Below are 20,180 nucleotides of genomic sequence, written 5' to 3' on the forward strand. Positions count from 1 at the left end.
AATTCACAGCAGCTGAAGGCACTCAGCTCCGGCTGGAGCTCAGGCGGCTCCTTTAAGGCTGGCGCCATTTTGAGGGTGCCCGGCACCAAGATGGCGCCACCGCCTTCACTCTCCCCTCCCACCCTTCCCGCCCACCTCCCTATGGAGCGCGCCCTGCACAAAGATGGCGCCGCGCCCTGCACAAAGATGGCGCCGCGCCCTGGCGCCGTGCCCACGCCCAAGATGGCGGCGGGACGGGGCGATGGTGGCAGTGCTGGCCGGGTGAGGTCAGATCCGGGGCGGAGCCGCTGCGGGCAGGGCGGACAAAAGGCGCCGGAGCGGCGTAAGGGAGGGTGGGCGTCGTGGGCAGGTGGGTGCGGTGGGTTCCCGTCACGGCCGCGGCGGGCAGGTGGGTGTGCCGCGCTCCCCTCACGCCACGGGCGGGCTGTGGGGACGTGTCCCCCTGTGGGGTGATGGCCCGGAGGGGATGGGGTGGGACGCCGGGTCGGGGAGGGCGCGGCTGAGGGGGCTCGGAAGCGGCGAGCAGGAAGGATTTGCTGAGTAATTGGGCAGCGATTCGGTGTCTCCGTGTGCCGCCGTCCCTGCTCGCAGCCCGCCCGGGCAGGGGGGTCCTCGCCCGGTCTGTGGGGCGAGGCGGGGCCGCGGTGTGCGAGGGGAGGACGCCGCTGCTCGTTACCTGCGGACGGAAGCGCGGTGGGATTTATTTATATCTCCCGGAGGATGTTTGTTTCTGTGTCCGGAAAGCCGCGGTGGAGCGGCGGCGGGTGCCGAGGTGTGCTAGGCTGAGGCTGGTACCCATTGCCTGGAGCGGGGAGAAGGTCAGAGAGTCCTCTCCTCCGAGTGCTGCCTTTGCGGCACTGTGGTACGGCTAAAATGCAATAGCTTCGGGTTCCAGGGTGTTGCTTCAAAATCTGTCAGCCCGAATGGTAACTTTGGGATCAAGAGGACTGAACCCTCGGACATCTTCAGCATTGTGGGGTTGGACTTGCTCACACTGATGTCTGTTCTTTCTCATTTCTCCTTGTTGTTGACACAACGCTTTCCGATGTTCCGCAGTCCTCTCCTACATGGCTGGGAGGCTGGATGCTTGAGAGATCCCTCTAAGGATCTGCTCCCTTGCCTGTTTTCCCATGCCCCGTGCTGACATGCAGGAAGCAAGGAAAAAAAACTCCAGCCCTGTTATAATTTTTGTTGATGGTGCTAAACTGCTTCCACTTCAAGAAGATATGTGGTGTGACGGAAGGGGCAGTTGCTTGAATCTGGAGTGGTTAGGAGTGTGATCTATGCTGTCTGATACCCCTGATAGTAACATTTAAAGAGGATCAGGCCTTTCAGACTAGAAATTAGGCAGTAATTTCTTTCCCCATCTGACAATAATTTGTTATTTTGCCTCTACTTGTGTAGACTTAGTTGTGATATTAGTATTTAGCATCTCTTTTGGCTGGGTCTGCAACACCTGCTTTTTGGTAACTTCTGTCAGAATAACAGATGCTGGAAATTCCTTCCTGCTGAGTTTTACTTGACTCCTAGTGTTCTTGCCATATTTCTAGGTATCAGCATGTCTCTTTCTGGCTCCCAGTGACCCTCTGAGTTGTTTGTTCCTTCTTAGATACTGTTTGCTGAGCTTTTACATGTCCCTCTGTGAACTTGATCCCTCTTTTTTTGGCTGATAATCTGTGTTTCATTTCAGGGAAACTGTTCCCATGGCTTGTGGGGAGTGCAGCACTTCAGCACTCGCTCGGGATCCAGCAAGTAGGAATATCAGCCACTTCCAGCACAGAGAACTGACGTGCAGATAGCAGAACCCTGCTGCAAGGTGAGGGCTCTGGGCCAGCTCTGAGTGGTCGAGCCAAAAAAAAAGAAAAATAACAGTATCCTGCTTAAACATAGATGCAAAGTACAGTGCATGAAATAGTTGATATGGAGGAAAGGTGGTTGGTCAGAGAGTGGTGGGAAAAGTGGTGGTATTTAATTGTGGTGATGTTTATTAAATTCTGGGAGCCCTTAGCCAGCTTGGAGATGACAAAGGAGCTGAGCCTTGTAAAAAGTAGAATATAACAGCATATAATCACCCATAAAACTAAATCGGGGCCACATAAACCCTGACTTATTACTGCACTTAACAGTAAATACAGAGGCTGCCCAGTAAATGTTTTGGTGACCGCTGCCTGAAAGGAGTGCAGCTGAGAAATAGGAAGAGCTGTTGGGTTTGGTGGGTGCCCTTCCATTTCCCATGGGGTAATGTTTGTCCTCCTGTACAGGCGTCTCTAGGCAACTTTTCCCAGTGCATTCACCTGTGTGGGTGTCAGTTGAGCAATGGCAGAAACTAGTTGCAGGAGTCTCCCAGCTTCCTTGGTTCTGTGCTGGGGCAGTGATTAAGGGGATTGCAGAGTTCTGTGCCCATCTTAAATTCTATCCAGCTTGGCCGTGTTCTGAGCAGGGATGTGCAGTGTGTTGATTCCAGAATAGAAGAAACCCCTAAGGCTTGTCTGGTGTTCTGGCAGTTCACTGACCCTTTTCTTTTTTTAACTTTGTCGTGGTATTTAAAAACTCTTTTAATTCTTGTAGGTCAAAGACAACATGCATAAATATTTCCTTAAAGCATGCCAGAAGCCATGTGTTAAAAGCTAACGTTGCCATGGTTGAGATGTGAGTGCCTGAAGCCTTCCAGTGATGATTTTCTGAAGCTGGTTACATTATAGTAACTACTGCAGGCAGTCAGATGGTCTGTGGTTTGGGGCTCCCTGATGGTATTTTAAGAAAATTAAATAAGCAGTGGAGGTCACTGTTTGATTAGAACAGGCTTTTTAGAAGTTTTCATGTGCTTCTCACACATACTAAAGAAGGTTTTGTTCAGTAGAGTACTTCAGAAGCAAGCCTTTTTGTGTTTAACTGAGCTTAACTGGTATCTCAGAAAATAGAGGGGCACTATCTGGTAAGTGGTGCTGGAGAAGGGTTTATTAGGATTTCTTTACGGGGCTCATTAAAGTGAGGAGAGGTGTGCACAGCTATTGTTTTGGTAATGGTTAAAATTCAGAGTTTTCAGCTGCAGTGTGGCGAGTCTCCCTTTATATATTTTTACAAGTGTTTTCAAACCTAGCCTCAATTTGGGATACGCACACTAATCCTGAACAGGTATTCAGCAGTCTACATGCTTTGGAGAGTGTATCTTGAATGCTTCTAAGCAGCTTTTATCTTAAACAGTTGATGTGGTGCATGTGTCTTGTATTGCAACTTGAAATCCAGTTCCTATAGCTGGGTTGTATCTGCCCTTCCTGCTGCTGTGAAACTGCTTTTGAAAAGAAAAGGTATTCGGTCCTGACCCCCCTGCTGAAGTAACAGTGCTGCTGTTACACAAGCGTTGTTACAAGCATTGTTGTGTACCAAGCATTGTTAACATGTGATATAAAATTACCTTGGCAATTCACAAAGCTCCTCTGGTGACTGCTGCTCCTGTAGCTTCAGCCTGCTTCTGTGCACAGTAAAGATGTGTATTGGACTAGTTAATAGGTTCTCCTTTAGAGTTGTGGTTTTATCAGGCCTTGATGATGCAGGGTGAGGTGATCTGTCCTTTATTAACTAATACAGTCAGAAAATGTTCTGAGCTGGAAGTCACAGTTTTGGAGCTGGTGGTCCTGAGGGCAAGCCCTGTAGGGCATGTATGAAGAGGTACTTGCTCCTCTTTGCTCAGACTGGGGCAAAATGTTAGTCTGCTGATAATTGATGTGTTAATTGTCTTGTACTGCTCTTGTCTCTGTCATCTTTCATCCTGACTGGCTCATCTCTCAGAGCTTGAAAATAGTTGTGGTAACACCCATGGATTTGTGCATGTTGTGACAGTCTGTCATCAATGAATTAAATTATCCTTGCTTGGAATTTAGTGTTGATTTCTTATCTGTTGTTAGTTATGCCAAAGCTCTGCTCTATCTACCCTTCCAACAGAAAATTGAGAACGACTGGTTCCTCCAGCTCTCAGGGCTGAAGAACCCCCTCCTGCATCTGGTGAGATGCTTGGAGCTGGTCTGGTTTTCTTGAGTTAACAAAATTAATTCAATCACTTGTATTAGGCAGCACAAGGCACTGCTTCATTGTGTCCTGTTGGAGGAAGCTAGTTGTCTTTTTCCAAGACAGCTTCAATTGCCTGTCCTTGAAGCATTTTTGTTATGGCAAAGAGAAAATTAATTTTGGATAGGAAGCCTGTGGCCATGTACATTCATAATTTATAAGTTGACACAGCCATTTTGCTCTGGTTTACATCAGTGTTGCAAGTCATCTGATGGACTTAAATTTACAACGCCAGCACACAGACCCTGCCTCAAGTGTCAGTGATGCTGGTAACTACAGACTGTGCTCAGTTCTGTGCAGGTGGGGCAAAACACTGTCAGGAGGCAGAAAATATGGCAGGTCAAGCCAAGTCTAGCATGGGTTGTTCTGGTGGTGCAGCTGTTTTTCCGTGTACTTGTCAGGGCATGCATTGTTGTGTGATGGTAAACAGGAGCTGTTGCACTAGGCTTAAAAGTGACAGTCTTGCATCTGACAGAGTCAACTAATGGGTAGGTGTAAAGATGATAAAATACTACCCCTAATGTAGGTGGATTATTTTTTTAATGAACTTCAATAAAGACAATGTGATGTAGTGAATTCACTTCATCCTGTTTTGTCATGTGGCTTGGGTGGGGCTGAATGTTGTGAAAACCCCTGCTTTGAGAGTTGGGTTCACTGCCTGTTCCACTGAGAAAGGAGTTTAAGTTCTGGCAGCTGCTCTTCTACCAGTCTCCCTGTCAAAATGATAAATGGCCCTTTTAACTTGACATAGAATCATAGAGTGGTTTGGGTTGGAAAGGACCTTAAAGATCATCTAGTCATCATGTTCATTTCTCTGCCTCAGAAGATGTTTTGTCCCACAGGAAGGGTTTATCTTTTTAAAGCAGAAGGGGCCTGATACAGGAATAATGGTTATTTAGGGCTTTGGCATCTGGCTTCACTGCTGTTTTGTTCTAAGCAGCAAAGGACAAAACAACCTGAGTTGTTCCATCTCATGTCTTGGGCTTTTCCAGTTGATCATGTGGCTGTTCTTGAGCTTGGAAGGTTTTCTGAGGGGTGCCTGAAAGCAGCTCTGTTTCCAGCCTCCCTTTTTTTCCCCTCTCTTAATTCTGGACTTAATAAACATGGGGGAGGAGAAACATAAATTCCCAGTCCCATTTCTGCCTAGTAAGCTCCTGCATTTCCTGGTTTTTGAACAAAGAGCTCAGTGTCATGCCCTTCTTTAGGATTTCAGGTGGCAGCTTGCTGAGGAGGGAAGCTCTGCTCTGTTGAAAGCTTACTGTAACGTGTTGTAGCTCGTTAATAATCAGGGCTGTAGTCTTGAAAGCATCAAGGCTTTTTATTTGCTCTATCCACCTCTGCTGCTGTCAGCACCTGAACAACTCCCTCTTTCTCTGGGCTTCTGAGAGGTAAGAAATTCTGTCAGCAGGGTTTGACTTGTGCTTTGCAGTCCACAATCTTAAAATGAAATCAACTGGTAACTAAAAATGTGTAGATGAAACTAAGTGGTTCAGCACTAATGCCTCTTTCAGCATAAAATTCATCAACATCTACTTACCCAGAACTATTTCATGAGACTAAAGGTGAGGCTTTTCTTCAAATCAGAGGAGTATGTGCATATAAGTGCTTTCTGACCAATAGCTTTGTTAGTAACAGAATGGTCAACAGAAAAGAAAGAGGAGGCTGGATAAAGTATTCAGCAATGATGAGTCAAGCTGACAAACTGGCCATGAAACAGAGCAGTGATGTTGTTTCTGTTCACTCTGGCCCGAGCTGGATGTGCTGGCCAGAAGCTGCAGGCAGGAATTTGAAGTACTGTTTAGCTAGGTGTCTGTTGACAATAGGTCAATCTTCAGTTTTTGAAATTAAATGGTTTTGGATAGAGGAATTGTCAAAATCAGAACAGGTACTCTGTTAATACCTATGGTTTGTGGGAAGCATTCATGCTCTCAGCTCTGTCAGTCTTTAAGAACGTACTTACTGCTTTTATGCTAGATGCATTTAATCTTGTTTCTGAATGGTTTTACTGTGTAGGTGTGGTTTGTTCAGAATGTCCCTGTTACTCCAACATGACTGATTATCTTTCTCCTCCAGGTGTGTTTGGTAAAACATAGGATTAGTACTTGGTGATGCTTATGGTTGGCTGAAGGCTGGGTAGGTTTGGCAGGCTGGTTATATAAGTCTGGAACTGCTGTTTCTTCGCTTAGGACAGCCTGTTCAGCATTAGTGGGGAGGCTGTAGGTTTGTGCCCAGCAGGCTGAGGCAGGGATGGTCCCTGGTGGGATGCAAATCTGGATCCAGGTGAATTTTCAGGCCCTGAAGAGGTATGTAGTAGCCAAGCATGGAATGTGTAAATATTTCAGGAGCATATTTATCTAGGCTGGATTGATCCTGTTGTATGATAATGGGACTTTAACATACAGAACTTTTACTGAACAGTCTCGGATGTTGCTGCTCTAAACTGTCCTCAGCTTTTATCCTTTATTGAATAAAAGCTCAAAGTAGCGTTGCTTGAAACCCTCCAATCTAAAGCCATTCTGGGGGGGCAGGGGTTGGGGGACTGCTCAGGGACTGTGTGGTAGATGTGTCTGGTAAGCTGACAGGAGTTTAGACAGAGAAGTTTTGATGTATTAATTTAAGCAAGTTTAGTGAAGTCAACCTGTCCTTAAACTTAAGCAGTCTTTCAGAATCTCAGTATTGATGACTTCCTGTGGCAGAGATAACTACACTGCAAATACATTGTTTGCTCCAACTGGAAGGCTCTGCAATTTGAAATATATATGAAGGAGCTTGGACCCTTCTTCACCAACACTGCTCTGACACTGAACTTCTGTAGCAGCCCATGAACTCTCCCACATCGGTCAATTCCCAAGTCCTCGTCCCTGGCAACAGCAGTAATTACTCACCATAGTCAGTTCTCCTGCGGGGAAAAGCAGTGTCTGTGCCATAACTTTCTCTGGTTTCCCCTTTCCCTGTCCTCTCACTGGATTTGGTATCCCTGGTGGCCACAGTCCTTTCCCTGGAGACCAAACCCCCCTGCCCAGCCCTTAGCTCTGCCCCACACCCCTTCCCCTTCTTAAGCTGTCTCCTCCATGTTGTCGGCTTCTATTTTACCTTGCTCCGTTCCCTTCAGGCACATGTGATATCCTCCTCTGGAATGAAACCCTGCAAAAAGAGCCTTTCTTGCCTCTGTCGCTGAGCCAGCTGTGGTGAGTGTTGAGTGAGGGCCTGACTGCATTGCCTAAAGGTTATCTCAACTTGCTTTTCTACAGGAAAGGCTTTTGTGGGACAAATTATAAGCAGCAGCAACCACTGCTCCAACACCCACATTTTTAAACTTCCTTTTCTGTAGTTGTTCCTGTCCATAAACTCAGTCACTCAGTTCAGGTGTTCTGTGCTCAGCCCTGGGTGAGGCTGTGTGATAGAAGTGACTTGGCAAATACAGCTTCTTCACAATGGATGTTTTGCTGCTGACATACCATCCTGGAATCCAACTCTTAAAACGAGCAGAAGCTTGAAATCTCCAGTGTGCTGGTCCTGGGGATCTTGGTTTGCTCTTGGTCACAAGGGAGGTAACTTTATTTCTGGCCAAGTCTCTTCATGCAAGGATTGCTCCCAGTCCTATGCTGGAATAATACCCTCCATGTAAATCCCTCTGTTCTACTGCCCATGTTGGGAGAGTTGGTGTTCCAGCTACCTGTGTGTTTTCTTCCTATAGGGTGGTGGAAATCCCAGTCCTTGTGGGGAAGAATTCTTCTGTGCATGGGAGAATCAAGTGACAGAGATGAGCCCTGAGAATTTGACTTTTAGTCTGCTGTTGTCATCCACCCCAGCAGCAAAACTGCTCTAATCCAGCATGGAGGATGTTGCAACAAGAATCATGTTCTAAAATCATTACAGGATGGAGTTCACAAAATAAAGATGACATTTGGTGACCAGATCCATCTCCTGATGTAGAACCATCAGGAATTAGAACTGAATTGCATGCACAGGGACTCTGGTGAGGAGGGATGTGACTTTCCCCATCTACTTTTTCAAGTTTTTGCTGAGTACTTTTCTCTTTTATTGCAGATACTGGGAATAAGTTTAGATAAGATAACAAATTCCAGCTCCTGCAAAAGTGGCCCCTAGTTTTATTGTTCCTCTTTGGGACTTGAATGGGGTTTCCACTGCTGCCAGAAGTGGGAATTTGCTGTCAGTGTTCTTTTCTTCCCCTAGTGCCCCTGTCATTGTTCCTGGAAGGCAGGAGATTTCCTGCTCCACCCTGTTAATTGCTGACACTGAAGTGTAATAGGTTTCAAGGGATGCTCATGATTTTTTTTTAGCTGTCTTGTAAGTGCACTATGTAAAGGGGGATTTCCTACCCCATGTAACTGATAAGCAGAATTAGGGAGACAGCTGTGCTAATTTCTTTTTTTTTTTTTTTGCTTCCTTCCTACATATCCTGAGCTACAAATCAAAGTGAGTAAAAGTTTCATTTCTTGTGAGAAAGAATTAAGCATTTTCTGGATTGAACAAAATGAGTAAACCCAGCACTACAACACATGTTTGTAAACATCATGAGACTCCAATTCCTAAAAAGAAATCATGCCAGTTTCATAATCCTACTATGAAGGCTCTGATATTTCCTACAAGTTTCTCTACCAAGAGGGATGAAGGAAGAAGCAGGAAGGATCTTTGAGGACAAGTGGTATCAAGGCAAGAGGAAAGAGAGAAACATATTTTTTCCCATTGATATGGAGTAGGAGTAGATACTTTCAAGAATAGCTGTTTAACTGCTGGATTCATTTCAGGTGTTCTGGTGTGTAGAGAGGGCTTCTGTACTCTGCTTTATCTTGCAATTACTATTCCTGTAGTACTCACAGGCAGCTTTTGCTAAATGTATCTTGCATATGGGCTCTCCCCTCCTGAGGCAGATGTATTCCAAGGAGGAAGCAGAAATGCCTTGCCTAGGGCTTGCAGCAAGGTAGTCACAGGACTGGGAGGGAGGCTTTCAAGACCTTGTCACTCTTCCCTGGCTGCTCAGGTGCTCTCCAGAAGAGGTTCAGCTTTGCCTGCTCCCTCCCCTGTGGATGCACAATTCTCCTGCCCTGTTTAATGCAGTTCCTTCTGCTAAGGTGTGTCAGCCACTTCTCAGGGGCTCTGCAGTCCTACAGGACTTTTTTTTCTTCTGACAGTGCTCTAGATGGCTGTTTTCATCCCTTGTTTGTGACTTTCCTGGATGATCATTAATAGATTTGCTGTTCTTGTTTTACTGAGTCTGTTGAACAGGTAATACCATATTTTCTTCTCAAAGTTACACACAAAAAGAAAGTGGCATTTCCCCAGTCTGGCTTTTGTGATGGACTAATGTGGTGTTGGACCTGGATGGGCAGAAGGAAAAACTTCAGAAAAGATTTTCCTCTATCAGTCTACTGTCTGTAGTTGCTTGAAACCTTCCTAAGCAGCACTGAGCCAAAGCTGTCATTTGATCATTTATTGTTGTAAACAATAAACCAAAGAATAGAGTTCTGTATTTAGTGTCTCTAGGGAATGAGGTGCTTTTTGAATTCATGTTAGGAATGGCTTTCTTTGCAATTCAATGGTGGAAGTTAATTTTAAATAACTTAAATTCTACCAAAGCAGGTGGTTTGAGCATCCCCCCCCTTGTCACAGAAGGCTTTGTCCCAACTAGTGATATTGAGCTTTTGGCCCTCTATGACTTGTTGGACTATTTGTACAAACCTTATGGCTTGGGGTATCATGCTTGAAATTTTTTCTCCTTTATGCTTGAATTGTGTGAGTTTCAAAATGACTGAAAGACCAGTGCTTGTCTTGCTCCTGAACTTTGCTAGAAGGATGCTGTGGTATTACTGCTTTTTTGCCATCATTAGAATGAGTTACAGTGACTCCATATTCTTCTGTGTTACCTGTCAAATATGGGAATTTTGTGAGCTCCATTATCCACGGATCAGTCAGGCTTTGGGACTTTCTATGGCTTGTTGAAGAGCACGCTCAAAGTGTCATCTGCAAGTCTAAAGGACAGAATAAGCACTGCCATCAGGCCTGTGCTTCCCAGAACCTTTTGATTTCCTTTGTGACATTTAAATCCCAGCTGAGATGAGCTCTAGGTGGGAGTGGTTGGTCAGAGAAGCAAATTCATCGAAGTATGTTTCCCCCTTTCTCTATTTCTGAAGTAAGGCAAAAACTCAGCTGCTACAACATTTCAATACTGAATTTGTCAGAAGGCGAGTAGCTAATCTTTCCTTGGAGAATTAACACAAAGGAAGGAAGCCAAAATTACTTACTTGGAAAAGTCATGATATTGAGCAATGTTTTTTCCCTTTTCCAGCTTGTTTTATGAATGTCATAATGAGTTGCATCAGAGAAGTGGTTATAGGAAACATGACTCTTTTGTGTGTAGATCTTTTTCCTTGCCCATTCAATCTGCCAACCAGCCATATGCAGAATTTTATGTAGAAGCAATAATAAACCAATGATAAATATGCTCAGTGTGTAGATTTTATCACTTCTAACAGTGCTGGCAAATTCCTTTATCCCTGAAATTAAATCCCTAGATAAAACAGTAAATTTCCAAGTACTGCTCTGGTCAAGGGAGCTAAGTCTGCCCTGTGAGCTTTCTTTGGGTGAGTCTTACCCCCCAGACTGCTAACAATAAGTGCTAGTTCTGAGGTTTTGTGACAATTTGTCTGTCGGGGAAGGCTGAACAAACTTCATGGCCTGAGCTGTAGCAAATGACTCACAGGCAGCCTCATTCATTTGTGTCACAGTAACTTGAAATTGCATCTCTGCTAATCCCAGTTTTGCTATGCCAGCACTTAACATGTGTTTTCTCATGCCCTCTTGAAGAGCAGAACAAAACTCTCAAAGCTATTTCTGGTTTGCTTCCAGGTGAATCATGATTCCAGTCACTGAGCTGCGCTACTTTGCTGATACTCAGCCAGCCTATCGCATCCTGAAGCCATGGTGGGATGTCTTCACAGACTACATTTCCATAGTGATGCTGATGATCGCTGTGTTCGGAGGGACGCTCCAGGTCACCCAGGACAAAATGATTTGTTTGCCCTGCAAATGGATTACCAAAGACTCTTGCAATGACTCTGTCAGGGGATGGACAGTGGCAGCCCCGGAGCGTACCTACTACAACACTAGTCTTGTGTCCTCTGCTGATTCGGGGCCTACAGGGATCCGATACGATCTGGACCGGCACCAGTACAACTATGTGGATGCGGTGTGTTATGAGAACCGTCTTCACTGGTTTGCCAAGTATTTTCCTTATCTAGTGCTGCTACATACCCTCATCTTTCTGGCTTGTAGCAACTTCTGGTTCAAGTTCCCAAGGACCAGCTCCAAGCTGGAGCATTTTGTGTCTATTTTGCTTAAGTGTTTTGACTCTCCATGGACAACGAGAGCATTGTCAGAGACGGTGGTGGAAGAGAGTGATACCAAACCAGCATTTGGAAAAATGAATGGCTCCATGGACAAGAAATCCTCCACAGTCAGTGAGGATGTGGAAGCCACTGTTCCCATGCTGCAGAGAACAAAGTCTCGAATTGAGCAAGGGATTGTGGACAGGTCTGAGACTGGTGTCTTGGACAAAAAGGAAGGTGAGCAAGCCAAAGCACTCTTTGAGAAAGTGAAGAAGTTCCGTACTCACGTGGAAGAGGGAGACATAGTTTATCGCCTGTACATGAGACAGACCATAATCAAAGTAATCAAGTTCATTCTGATAATCTGCTATACTGTGTACTATGTCAACAATATAACGTTTGATGTAGACTGTAAAGTGGACATTGAGAGCTTGACTGGCTACAGGATGTACCGCTGTGCTCATCCTTTGGCCACTCTTTTCAAAATCTTGGCTTCTTTCTACATCAGTTTGGTGATTTTCTATGGTTTGATTTGCATGTACACCCTGTGGTGGATGTTGAGGCGATCACTCAAGAAATACTCCTTTGAGTCCATCCGTGAGGAGAGCAGTTACAGTGATATTCCTGATGTGAAAAATGACTTTGCTTTTATGCTCCATCTGATTGATCAGTATGACCCCCTCTACTCCAAGCGCTTTGCTGTCTTTCTGTCAGAGGTGAGTGAGAACAAATTGCGGCAGCTGAACCTAAACAATGAGTGGACTTTGGAGAAACTACGCCAGAGGATCACCAAAAACTCTCAGGATAAGCTGGAATTGCATCTTTTCATGTTGAGTGGCATTCCTGACACAGTGTTTGACCTCATTGAGTTGGAGGTCTTGAAGCTGGAGCTTATCCCCGATGTCACTATTCCCCCCAGCATTGCTCAACTCACCAGCCTTAAAGAACTGTGGCTCTACCACACAGCTGCCAAAATTGAGGCCCCAGCCCTTGCCTTCTTGAGGGAGAATTTGAAATCTCTCCACATCAAGTTCACAGACATTAAGGAGATTCCTCTTTGGATTTATAGCCTGAAGACACTAGAGGAGCTTCACCTGACAGGGAATTTGAGTGCTGAAAACAACCGGTACATTGTGATAGATGGACTGAGGGAGCTGAAGAGGCTGAAGGTGTTGAGGATGAAGAGTAACCTCACCAAGCTGCCGCAGGTGGTGACAGATGTTGGTGTGCATCTTCAGAAGCTTTCCATCAACAATGAGGGCACCAAGCTCATTGTCCTCAACAGCCTTAAGAAGATGGTCAACCTGACAGAGCTTGAGCTGATCCGGTGTGACTTGGAACGCATTCCTCACTCTATCTTTAGCCTCCACAATCTGCAGGAAATAGACCTGAAGGACAACAACCTAAAGACTATTGAGGAAATCATCAGCTTCCAGCACTTACATCGTCTCACTTGCCTTAAATTGTGGTACAACCACATTGCCTACATCCCCATGCAGATAGGCAACCTGACCAACTTAGAACGCCTTTACCTGAACCGTAACAAGATAGAAAAGATCCCTACCCAGCTCTTCTATTGCCGAAAACTTCGGTACTTGGATCTCAGCCACAACAACTTAACTTTCATACCACCAGATGTTGGACTTCTTCAAAACCTGCAGAATCTGGCTGTGACAGCCAACAGGGTAAGTGAGCAAAGAGCTGAGTTGCTGTGTGCGGAAGTAGTGCTGGCACTTTTGTTATCTGTGTGATTAAACATGCTGCAAGGATCTTGGATATAACTGGCACTGCTTTTGTATCTCTGAGGGGTTTATATAAGGCCAAACATTGCAGATAGCTCCAGGGAAAACCTGTCTTCCAAGAGTCCTTGTCCTGTTGCATTTCCTCTCTTAACAGTGAGACTGCTTCCAAGTGCCAATTAGAGACTGTTTATAAACCCTGCAAGTCAGTTGTTTCTCTGCAAGTTGGAAGCTTGTCGTCTCTAGACTGGCATCAGTTTGGGGCTTAAAATGGAGATCTGAGAAACTGTAGTCTTAATCTAAAACTATGTGCTTAAACCTGTCTGCTTCAGACATGTACATACACTGTGGGAGCAGCCATGTAAGGAATGCACGTTTGGCTTCCAGCTTTCCTTAGAGTAGTTCACATTTGCAGAGTGTACTCCATAGCTTGGTCTTGTAAACATGTGCTTTTTGTTTCAGTCTAAGTGCAGGGCAGATAAGAGAGGATGACCAAGTGTGCTCTGCTGCCTGATTACCATGAAATGTTTCTTGGCTTGTGTTGGAGGGTGTTTATTTGCTTAAAGCAAACTATACCCATGTCTAGTGCTTTGTTTAAGACTAAGGAGACTTCATTTACCAAGTCTGACAAAGGTGAAGCTTTGATTCATTCTGTCTGCAAATTCCTGGGAGATTTTTTCCCTTTGAGTTTATCATCACCTAAAATTAAAAGAGCATCTAACATAAGTACAAATTGCAGACAGATAATTAGGTTCTTCTGGGACCAAGGAGAATTGTCCCAGAGCAGTGCTAGTTTTCATTGTCATACATCAAGGTCCTTCCTACTATTGGCAAGATCTGTTCCTGGCTGAACACTGCCAGATTGCTTGTGAGAGACACACAACAGCTTGAGGGTGGTTTGGCTTTTCACAGACGTGCTCTCAAATAATGTATTTAATTGCTAGTGTATTTCAGTATTAGACAGGGTTCCTAAAACTCCAGTTGTATTTTGAGGTTAGTGTCTGAAGGCTTGTGCTTCTGCAGACAAGGGGCAGTCATTCAGCATTCCAGCTGAACGTCTGCTCACTGGAGTTTCCTGGCACTGAAGGGTTGTGCATCTGTTTGTGTGGGTGTCTGAAGCTCTGGTAAACTTTGTGGTATGTTACTGTTAGAACTCAGATAATTCTGCACCATTTGCCTTCTGGCAGCCTTCCTGGCACAGTTTCCCAAGGGTTAATCTGCAGTGTATCCTCTGCAGTTTTGAGGTGGTGCGTTTCTTGGATGAGTGGAGTTAGAGGCAGCTCCATTTCCTGCAGCACATTGTGGCACCACCCATTTCTCTGGAAAAAAAAGCCAAACATGGAAAAACTTGCAGCAGGAAGGCTGGAGCAGCCTTTGTTCCAGTGTGTTCAGAAACAAAAGGTGATGAGGACCCCATGGAACAGTCGGCCTGTACAAGATACCTTGGCAAGCCAGAATTATACTGACAGCCTGGTTACTCCCAGTAAATGGTGACAGCAAGAAACACAACAACTGGTAGACTGGCACTTCCCAAGGCCAGGAATTATCTCAAATGTCCTCTCCTAGCTCAGCAGTCTTAGTAAATAGAGACCTCTGGAGTTGGCTGGCACTGCTGTCTTGTTCTGGAAAGCAGGGTGTTCTAACACATTGCTTCCTTCCTAAACCAATACTTGTCCCTCAAATAACTCTTTATTATTTTCAAGAGTCTGTGATCATATGTTGCTGTTTGCAAAACACTCCAGTACCAGTAACAATGACTGCATTGAATTGTCTCTAATTGGTCTGGTTTCATCTTGGCTTTTCCTTAGATTCCTCCTTGTTCAGAATGGATTACAGGCTAATTTAGCCACAAATTATATGCTACATAATTTGAGTTTTAGAAAAGTCGTGTTTGCTTTTAAAGGCAAATGATAGCCTCCAAGCTGAGACTTTGTATTAAGGGGAGAATCCTGAGTTGCTGCATTTAGTTTCTAGCCTAGTGTTTGCTAAACCTTAGCCATAGAAAGAATTTCTTTGGGAAGACTGGACTATTACAAGGATTTGCTAGAAATAAAACTTGTTAAATTAGTGATTCATGGTTACTTGAAGGTGGTGCTGGGAAAGCTAACAGCTGGTGACTTTGTTGTATTTAAGCACTGTAAAAAACCTCTGTGACTTGGAGCTTAGAAAGTCTTTGCAACATTTTGCAGCCCTACAGAAATGATGGAAGAAGATTCCTAGTTCTCAGGGCCAGGAGATTTTACCCGTGTAGTCTCTGTCACCTTACAGCCCAACTAGAAGTCCTGATTAAATCCAGTCTTTGTTCAGTGTAATGTCAACTGTAGAATGGTGCCTTAAAGCAAAGGAGGTAAGATCCAATGAGAGAATAAAGGATTGGGATGGAAAGAAACCAACAGAGATTAAAGCCTGTGACAGTATAGGCCAGCTGTGAGCAGGTTTCTGGTCCTCTAATCCTGGCCTTGGAGACAATATCTGCTTTAGCCACCATCATTGGTGATCTCTTGCAACTACAGCAGTGTTTGAAAGAGGAATCCATACAATCATAGTGCTGGGAGCACGCAAAGCAGGAAGCTCAGAAAGCAGGAACTCACTCAAGGGAGAAGTGGATGATTGAAAACAATGACTCTGTAAACCTTGGAGCTTTGTGTTGGCTTGTTGGTCACCCGTGAAGGTGTCTGTTGGTGACTTTGCCTATGATTGGTTTCTTTTTTTCAGATTGAGAGTCTCCCACCAGAGCTGTTCCAGTGCAGGAAGCTGAGAACCTTGAACCTGGGAAACAACGTGCTGCAGTCCCTGCCCTCCCGGGTGGGAGAGCTGACCAATCTGTCACAGATAGAGCTGCGAGGGAACCGCCTGGAGTGCTTGCCTGTGGAGCTGGGAGAGTGCCCGCTGCTGAAACGCAGTGGGCTCGTGGTGGAGGAGGACCTGTTCAACACCCTGCCCCTGGAAGTCAAAGAGCGTCTGTGGAGGGCAGACAAAGAGCAATCGTGAACCCCCGAGGAAAAGGGAAAGCCTCTGATCAACTAGAAGGAAGCAAAAGGCCATTTCAGTCCCCTTTCACCCAGATGCTCCCCTTTCTCCACTCCAATCACTATCAAACTGGCCAAGGAGTACTTGACAAACATGACTCTGAATGAGTCAACTTCTTGCCACAGATGCAGGATGGGGGAGGCTTGGGATCAGGATGTGGATCAAGACAGATTAATTGGCCTCTGAGCAGGGCCCAGGGGGAATTAGAGGTGTTGCTGTTCTTCTGAACAGGAATTGGGGTGAGGTGGATAGTGCTGGTGAGAAGAAATGACCTTCGAACAGAGGAGAAAATGAATGTAGGGATTGCTGCATTGCTCCTAATAGGGCTTATATGTGTCAGGGACCGAGGGAGTCCAGTGTCCTGCAAACAAAGATCAAGAGACAAGGAAACCTCTTGAACCTCCATCTCTGGGACAGCTGGTACTGCTCCCCTCGGACTCGGATTCAGTGAGTGAGCCCCCAGACTGGGATGAGATAGGACTCAGACAGCTGATTTTATCTAGATGCTGGCTTTAGGATTTGGGAGATAAACATCTTGCAGCTGCTTGAAGGCAGAATTTTTTTACTAGTTTTCTTTCCCCTTTGCACACTCCCCACCTTCTCTGCTCCTGGAGAAGGAACAAATCCCTTAAGATTGCACTACTGTAATGGTTTCAAGTCACTTGTTTGGGTGAGTAGATCACAGCATCCTTCTCCAGCTGATGTCCTGGAGGCACTAACTGACACAGTTCCAGAGCTGTAGCCTGTTCTGAAAGTGATGGTTATAGTGCAGGTGGGAGATCTGGATAAAAAGCAGTCGGACTGTCTAATCTACTCTCTCAGAAGCATTGAGTTGCTTCTGGCTTTTAGTTCCAAGTTACTTTTTATTTGCTGGTATTTTGTTGCATATCAAGTAGAAATGTACAACTGGCCAGTGTGTTAGGGGCGCTCATGGGGTTGGAGAGATTTGGGTTTCCTCTGTACCTCTTGTCCCCGATTCTGCCTTCTCCCAAAATTAAGTTGTTAACTTAAGTTGTTCAGTGCACTGCCAGTGTTTCACATGGGCACAGTCTAGAGCTGCTTGATTGTTCTCTTCTGTTGTTCCTCTCACTTTTAACAGCTGTCAGTTCCTGTTACATCTCTTGACCTAAATAAGAAGCTAATGCTGATTGAACCTGGTGCTGGAAAAGAAATCTTGCCCTATTGTTTGTTCCTTCCCTTTTCATTCCCTCAGTGTTAAGGAGAAGAATAAAAATCCTCTGTGGACTGAGCTCTTCTGACTTCCTAGAACAGAGCAGCCTTTACTGAAACAAGTTTGACCTGTTTGGTGGTATTTGTCAAAAGACCCCTCAATCTTCCGGGCTGGCAGAGGTAGATAATGTGTAACAGTTACTGATTATCATGTTCTTAAGTCGGGGTGGTTAATATGCCTCCAGGACACAAAGGTCTTGGTTTTTCTGTCAGAAGGAAGAGGAGGTGCCTGGACCTACAGGTCCTGGTTGTAACACTCTGCATCAGACCAACAGGTCGGCTCCAAGGTGCAGTGCTGCAAGCTGAGGCATGAGAAGTTTGGAGGCCTCCCATGTGTACAAAGGGGAAAGCTACATCCAACTCCAGAGTGATTCCTGACAATCTGCCAGCGAGTGCCCTGGCTTATCGCCTGGCTTGTGGTGATCCTGTGGATGTTGGGGCAGTAGGGCACAGTGTGGCTCTCTTCATCAGATGTAAGATATGAAATATATATATATATACTAAATATGCTGAAACCATGAACAATGTTAACTGGACTCTGGATTTATTGATGTTCAGATGCTTAAATAAAGCTACATTAAAATCAGGAGATCTGTTTATAAAACTGCTTTTAAGAAAAATGTAAATCTTGCTTCCCTTAGTCCATTCATTATGAAACATCTAAACAGTCCAGGGGATAATATAATTAAATCTCCATCTGGGAGGCAAGGTACTGTAAAAGCTTTCCTGGCTTCTAATAGAGTTTGTGTCTTGAAATTGTGTTAGAGCTGGGGCCACAGCTGAAAGGATGGGGAAAGACTGATGCTGATTGGATTGTATTTGTATTTGCTTGAGCATTTTGGATTGCAGAAAAGACAGAAGTTGTTAGGTGGGCTTTGTTTCCTGAATAAAGCTGGAATGGCTTCAGGCTTAGCTACAGAAATGCTGTTTTCCAGTCAGTTCCCTGTGGTGGATGTGAGGGCTGTTTGGATGGTTGAGGAAACTTTTTTCCTTAGTCTGTGCTAAAAGATAGCACTGGAGAATAATGGCCACTGAATGGAGATGTGGACTCTGCTTGCTATTCAAGGCCACTGGGTGACTCTTTCATTACACATGTGTTTTAGAGCAGGAAGGGCTGAAAGGGCAAAGCACCCCCTAGGAGTTTCACCTGGCTCACAGGAGCAGTGAGATTTCTCCAGGATGTTTAGATTGGTGATGAGTGCTTTGACTCTTGATTCCAGGTGTGGTCTTAGTTATACAACCTAAACTTTGCACAGCTGGGTTAGAGTTTCTATAAGCAGCTCCTGAAAGTGTGCTGCAATGCTTCTAGAAGCTTGCAAGCCTCCTGGACAGCTCTGTGTCCCAGCAGGATGGGTGAACAACAGGCTGTTCTGCCAGAAGGGAGGTACTGCTTCCAATTCCTGACCATGTCACAGTGCTGTGCTCCTGCTGCTTCCTGAGTAGAGACTGCCCTGGGCCCGAGGTGTGCAAAGTGATTGTAAAACTAGCTGGTAATTGAACATGCATGAAAATGCCAGCTATGTGCTGCTTTTGCAATAGCCCAAGCTTACCTCTTTTGGTTCTGGCTGCTGGGGCTTGAGAGCTTCCTGTGTGGCAGAATGGAGATGAGCAGTCTGATAACATTTTGTACTGGGAAACAGGTGGAACAAATACATGTCAGTCTGAAAGACAGCAATATTGTTTATTTCTGATATGTGCTGCCTGGTCTCCCTTTTGATTCCAGAGTATCAGTCTTGTATGATGAGATGGAAAAGGCTTTAAAACTTCCAAGGATATGATCTAGATCATGAGTCCTGAACATGTTTATCACTGAGGACTGCTGCAAAACTTAACCCCACAGCAGAGCGAGTCACTTCCCAAACTTTTCTGGATTGCTCATTCTGTGAGCGATGTCCTTACATCAGCAATCCATCCTCACTTGCGATCCACTTGCATGGATTATTCAATCCATGAATAGTCTGTATTTTCCTTCAAGTGTCCATCAGACTGAAGCTTAGGGGGTTTATTTCTCACACAGATTGGTGCATTCAATTAAGCAGTCACTGCCTTGGTCAGTGTCTTGTTCTAACAAGCTTTTCAAAAAAGTAGCAAACCAGATTATTATTTAGCTGCTAAACCATACAACAACTTTAATTAAACCCACCTGTTTCCTTAATAGCACTTCTGAGCTGAACAAGTTCTTGGAAATCACAAGGATGCTCATCCCATGTTAGGATTGAAGGTTAGTGACATACACTTTACCTTTCCTGCTAAATACCCCAAAAAGTGACGAGTTGCAATTAATTATTTTGAACCAGCTGAAAGGCAAGGAATACCAAACCTATTAAATGTGTAAAATTGTGCTGTACTCTGACACTATGCACTGGAATGTTAGCTGAAGTTCTTTCATGTTACTTTCTGATTTTATTATTTGATTCCCAGTTAATTTAGCAGCTGGAAGTATTTTACTCTGTCAGTCTGAGTGGTTAAATAACTGTTACTGGTATCTTTCATGATGTGCTGGTCTTTCATTTTAATTGTCACTTCTTTTTAATAGCCTACCTCATTTTTTTTTTCTTATTACCATTTATACACTCCATTTAGCTCACTCCATTTTAATTAAAGTTCTTGGTGTTCATTACTGTAAATAGTATTAAGTGGCTTTCTGTTGCTGAACCACATGAAGTTATTTTTTTGTTTTTTCCTCTTTAACAATTGATTCCAGGAATTTTGAGAACAATAACACATCCTTTACAGAGGATGAGTTGTCTGGAAAAAAGCTTCAAAT

The 20,180-nt window shown here is 44.7% G+C and overlaps 1 protein-coding gene across 8 annotated transcripts; it reads left to right on the top strand.

Annotated features, from left to right (window-relative positions):
• The first annotated feature begins 219 nt into the window (after positions 1 to 219).
• LRRC8A (leucine rich repeat containing 8 VRAC subunit A) lies at positions 220 to 18,002 on the top strand. Of its 8 annotated transcripts, none has more exons than XM_085593814.1 (5): positions 220 to 349; positions 1,691 to 1,816; positions 7,763 to 8,044; positions 10,936 to 13,099; positions 15,869 to 18,002. In XM_085593814.1, the coding sequence occupies exons 4-5, from the start codon at positions 10,943 to 10,945 to the stop codon at positions 16,142 to 16,144; spliced, it is 2,433 nt and encodes an 810-aa protein (XP_085449940.1). In that variant the 5' UTR covers positions 220 to 349; positions 1,691 to 1,816; positions 7,763 to 8,044; positions 10,936 to 10,942; the 3' UTR covers positions 16,145 to 18,002. The 8 variants fall into 8 exon arrangements, with proteins under 8 accessions (XP_085449940.1, XP_021407035.1, XP_021407037.1 ...); XM_021551362.3 differs by having other exon boundaries at positions 255 to 388; XM_021551360.3 differs by lacking the exon at positions 7,763 to 8,044.
• Positions 18,003 to 20,180: the final 2,178 nt, after the last annotated feature.

The sequence above is a fragment of the Lonchura striata genome, chromosome 17 (assembly GCF_050655825.1).
Source record: "Lonchura striata isolate lonStrDom1 chromosome 17, ASM5065582v1, whole genome shotgun sequence".
In the NCBI taxonomy this organism is placed as follows: Eukaryota; Metazoa; Chordata; class Aves; order Passeriformes; family Estrildidae; genus Lonchura; species Lonchura striata.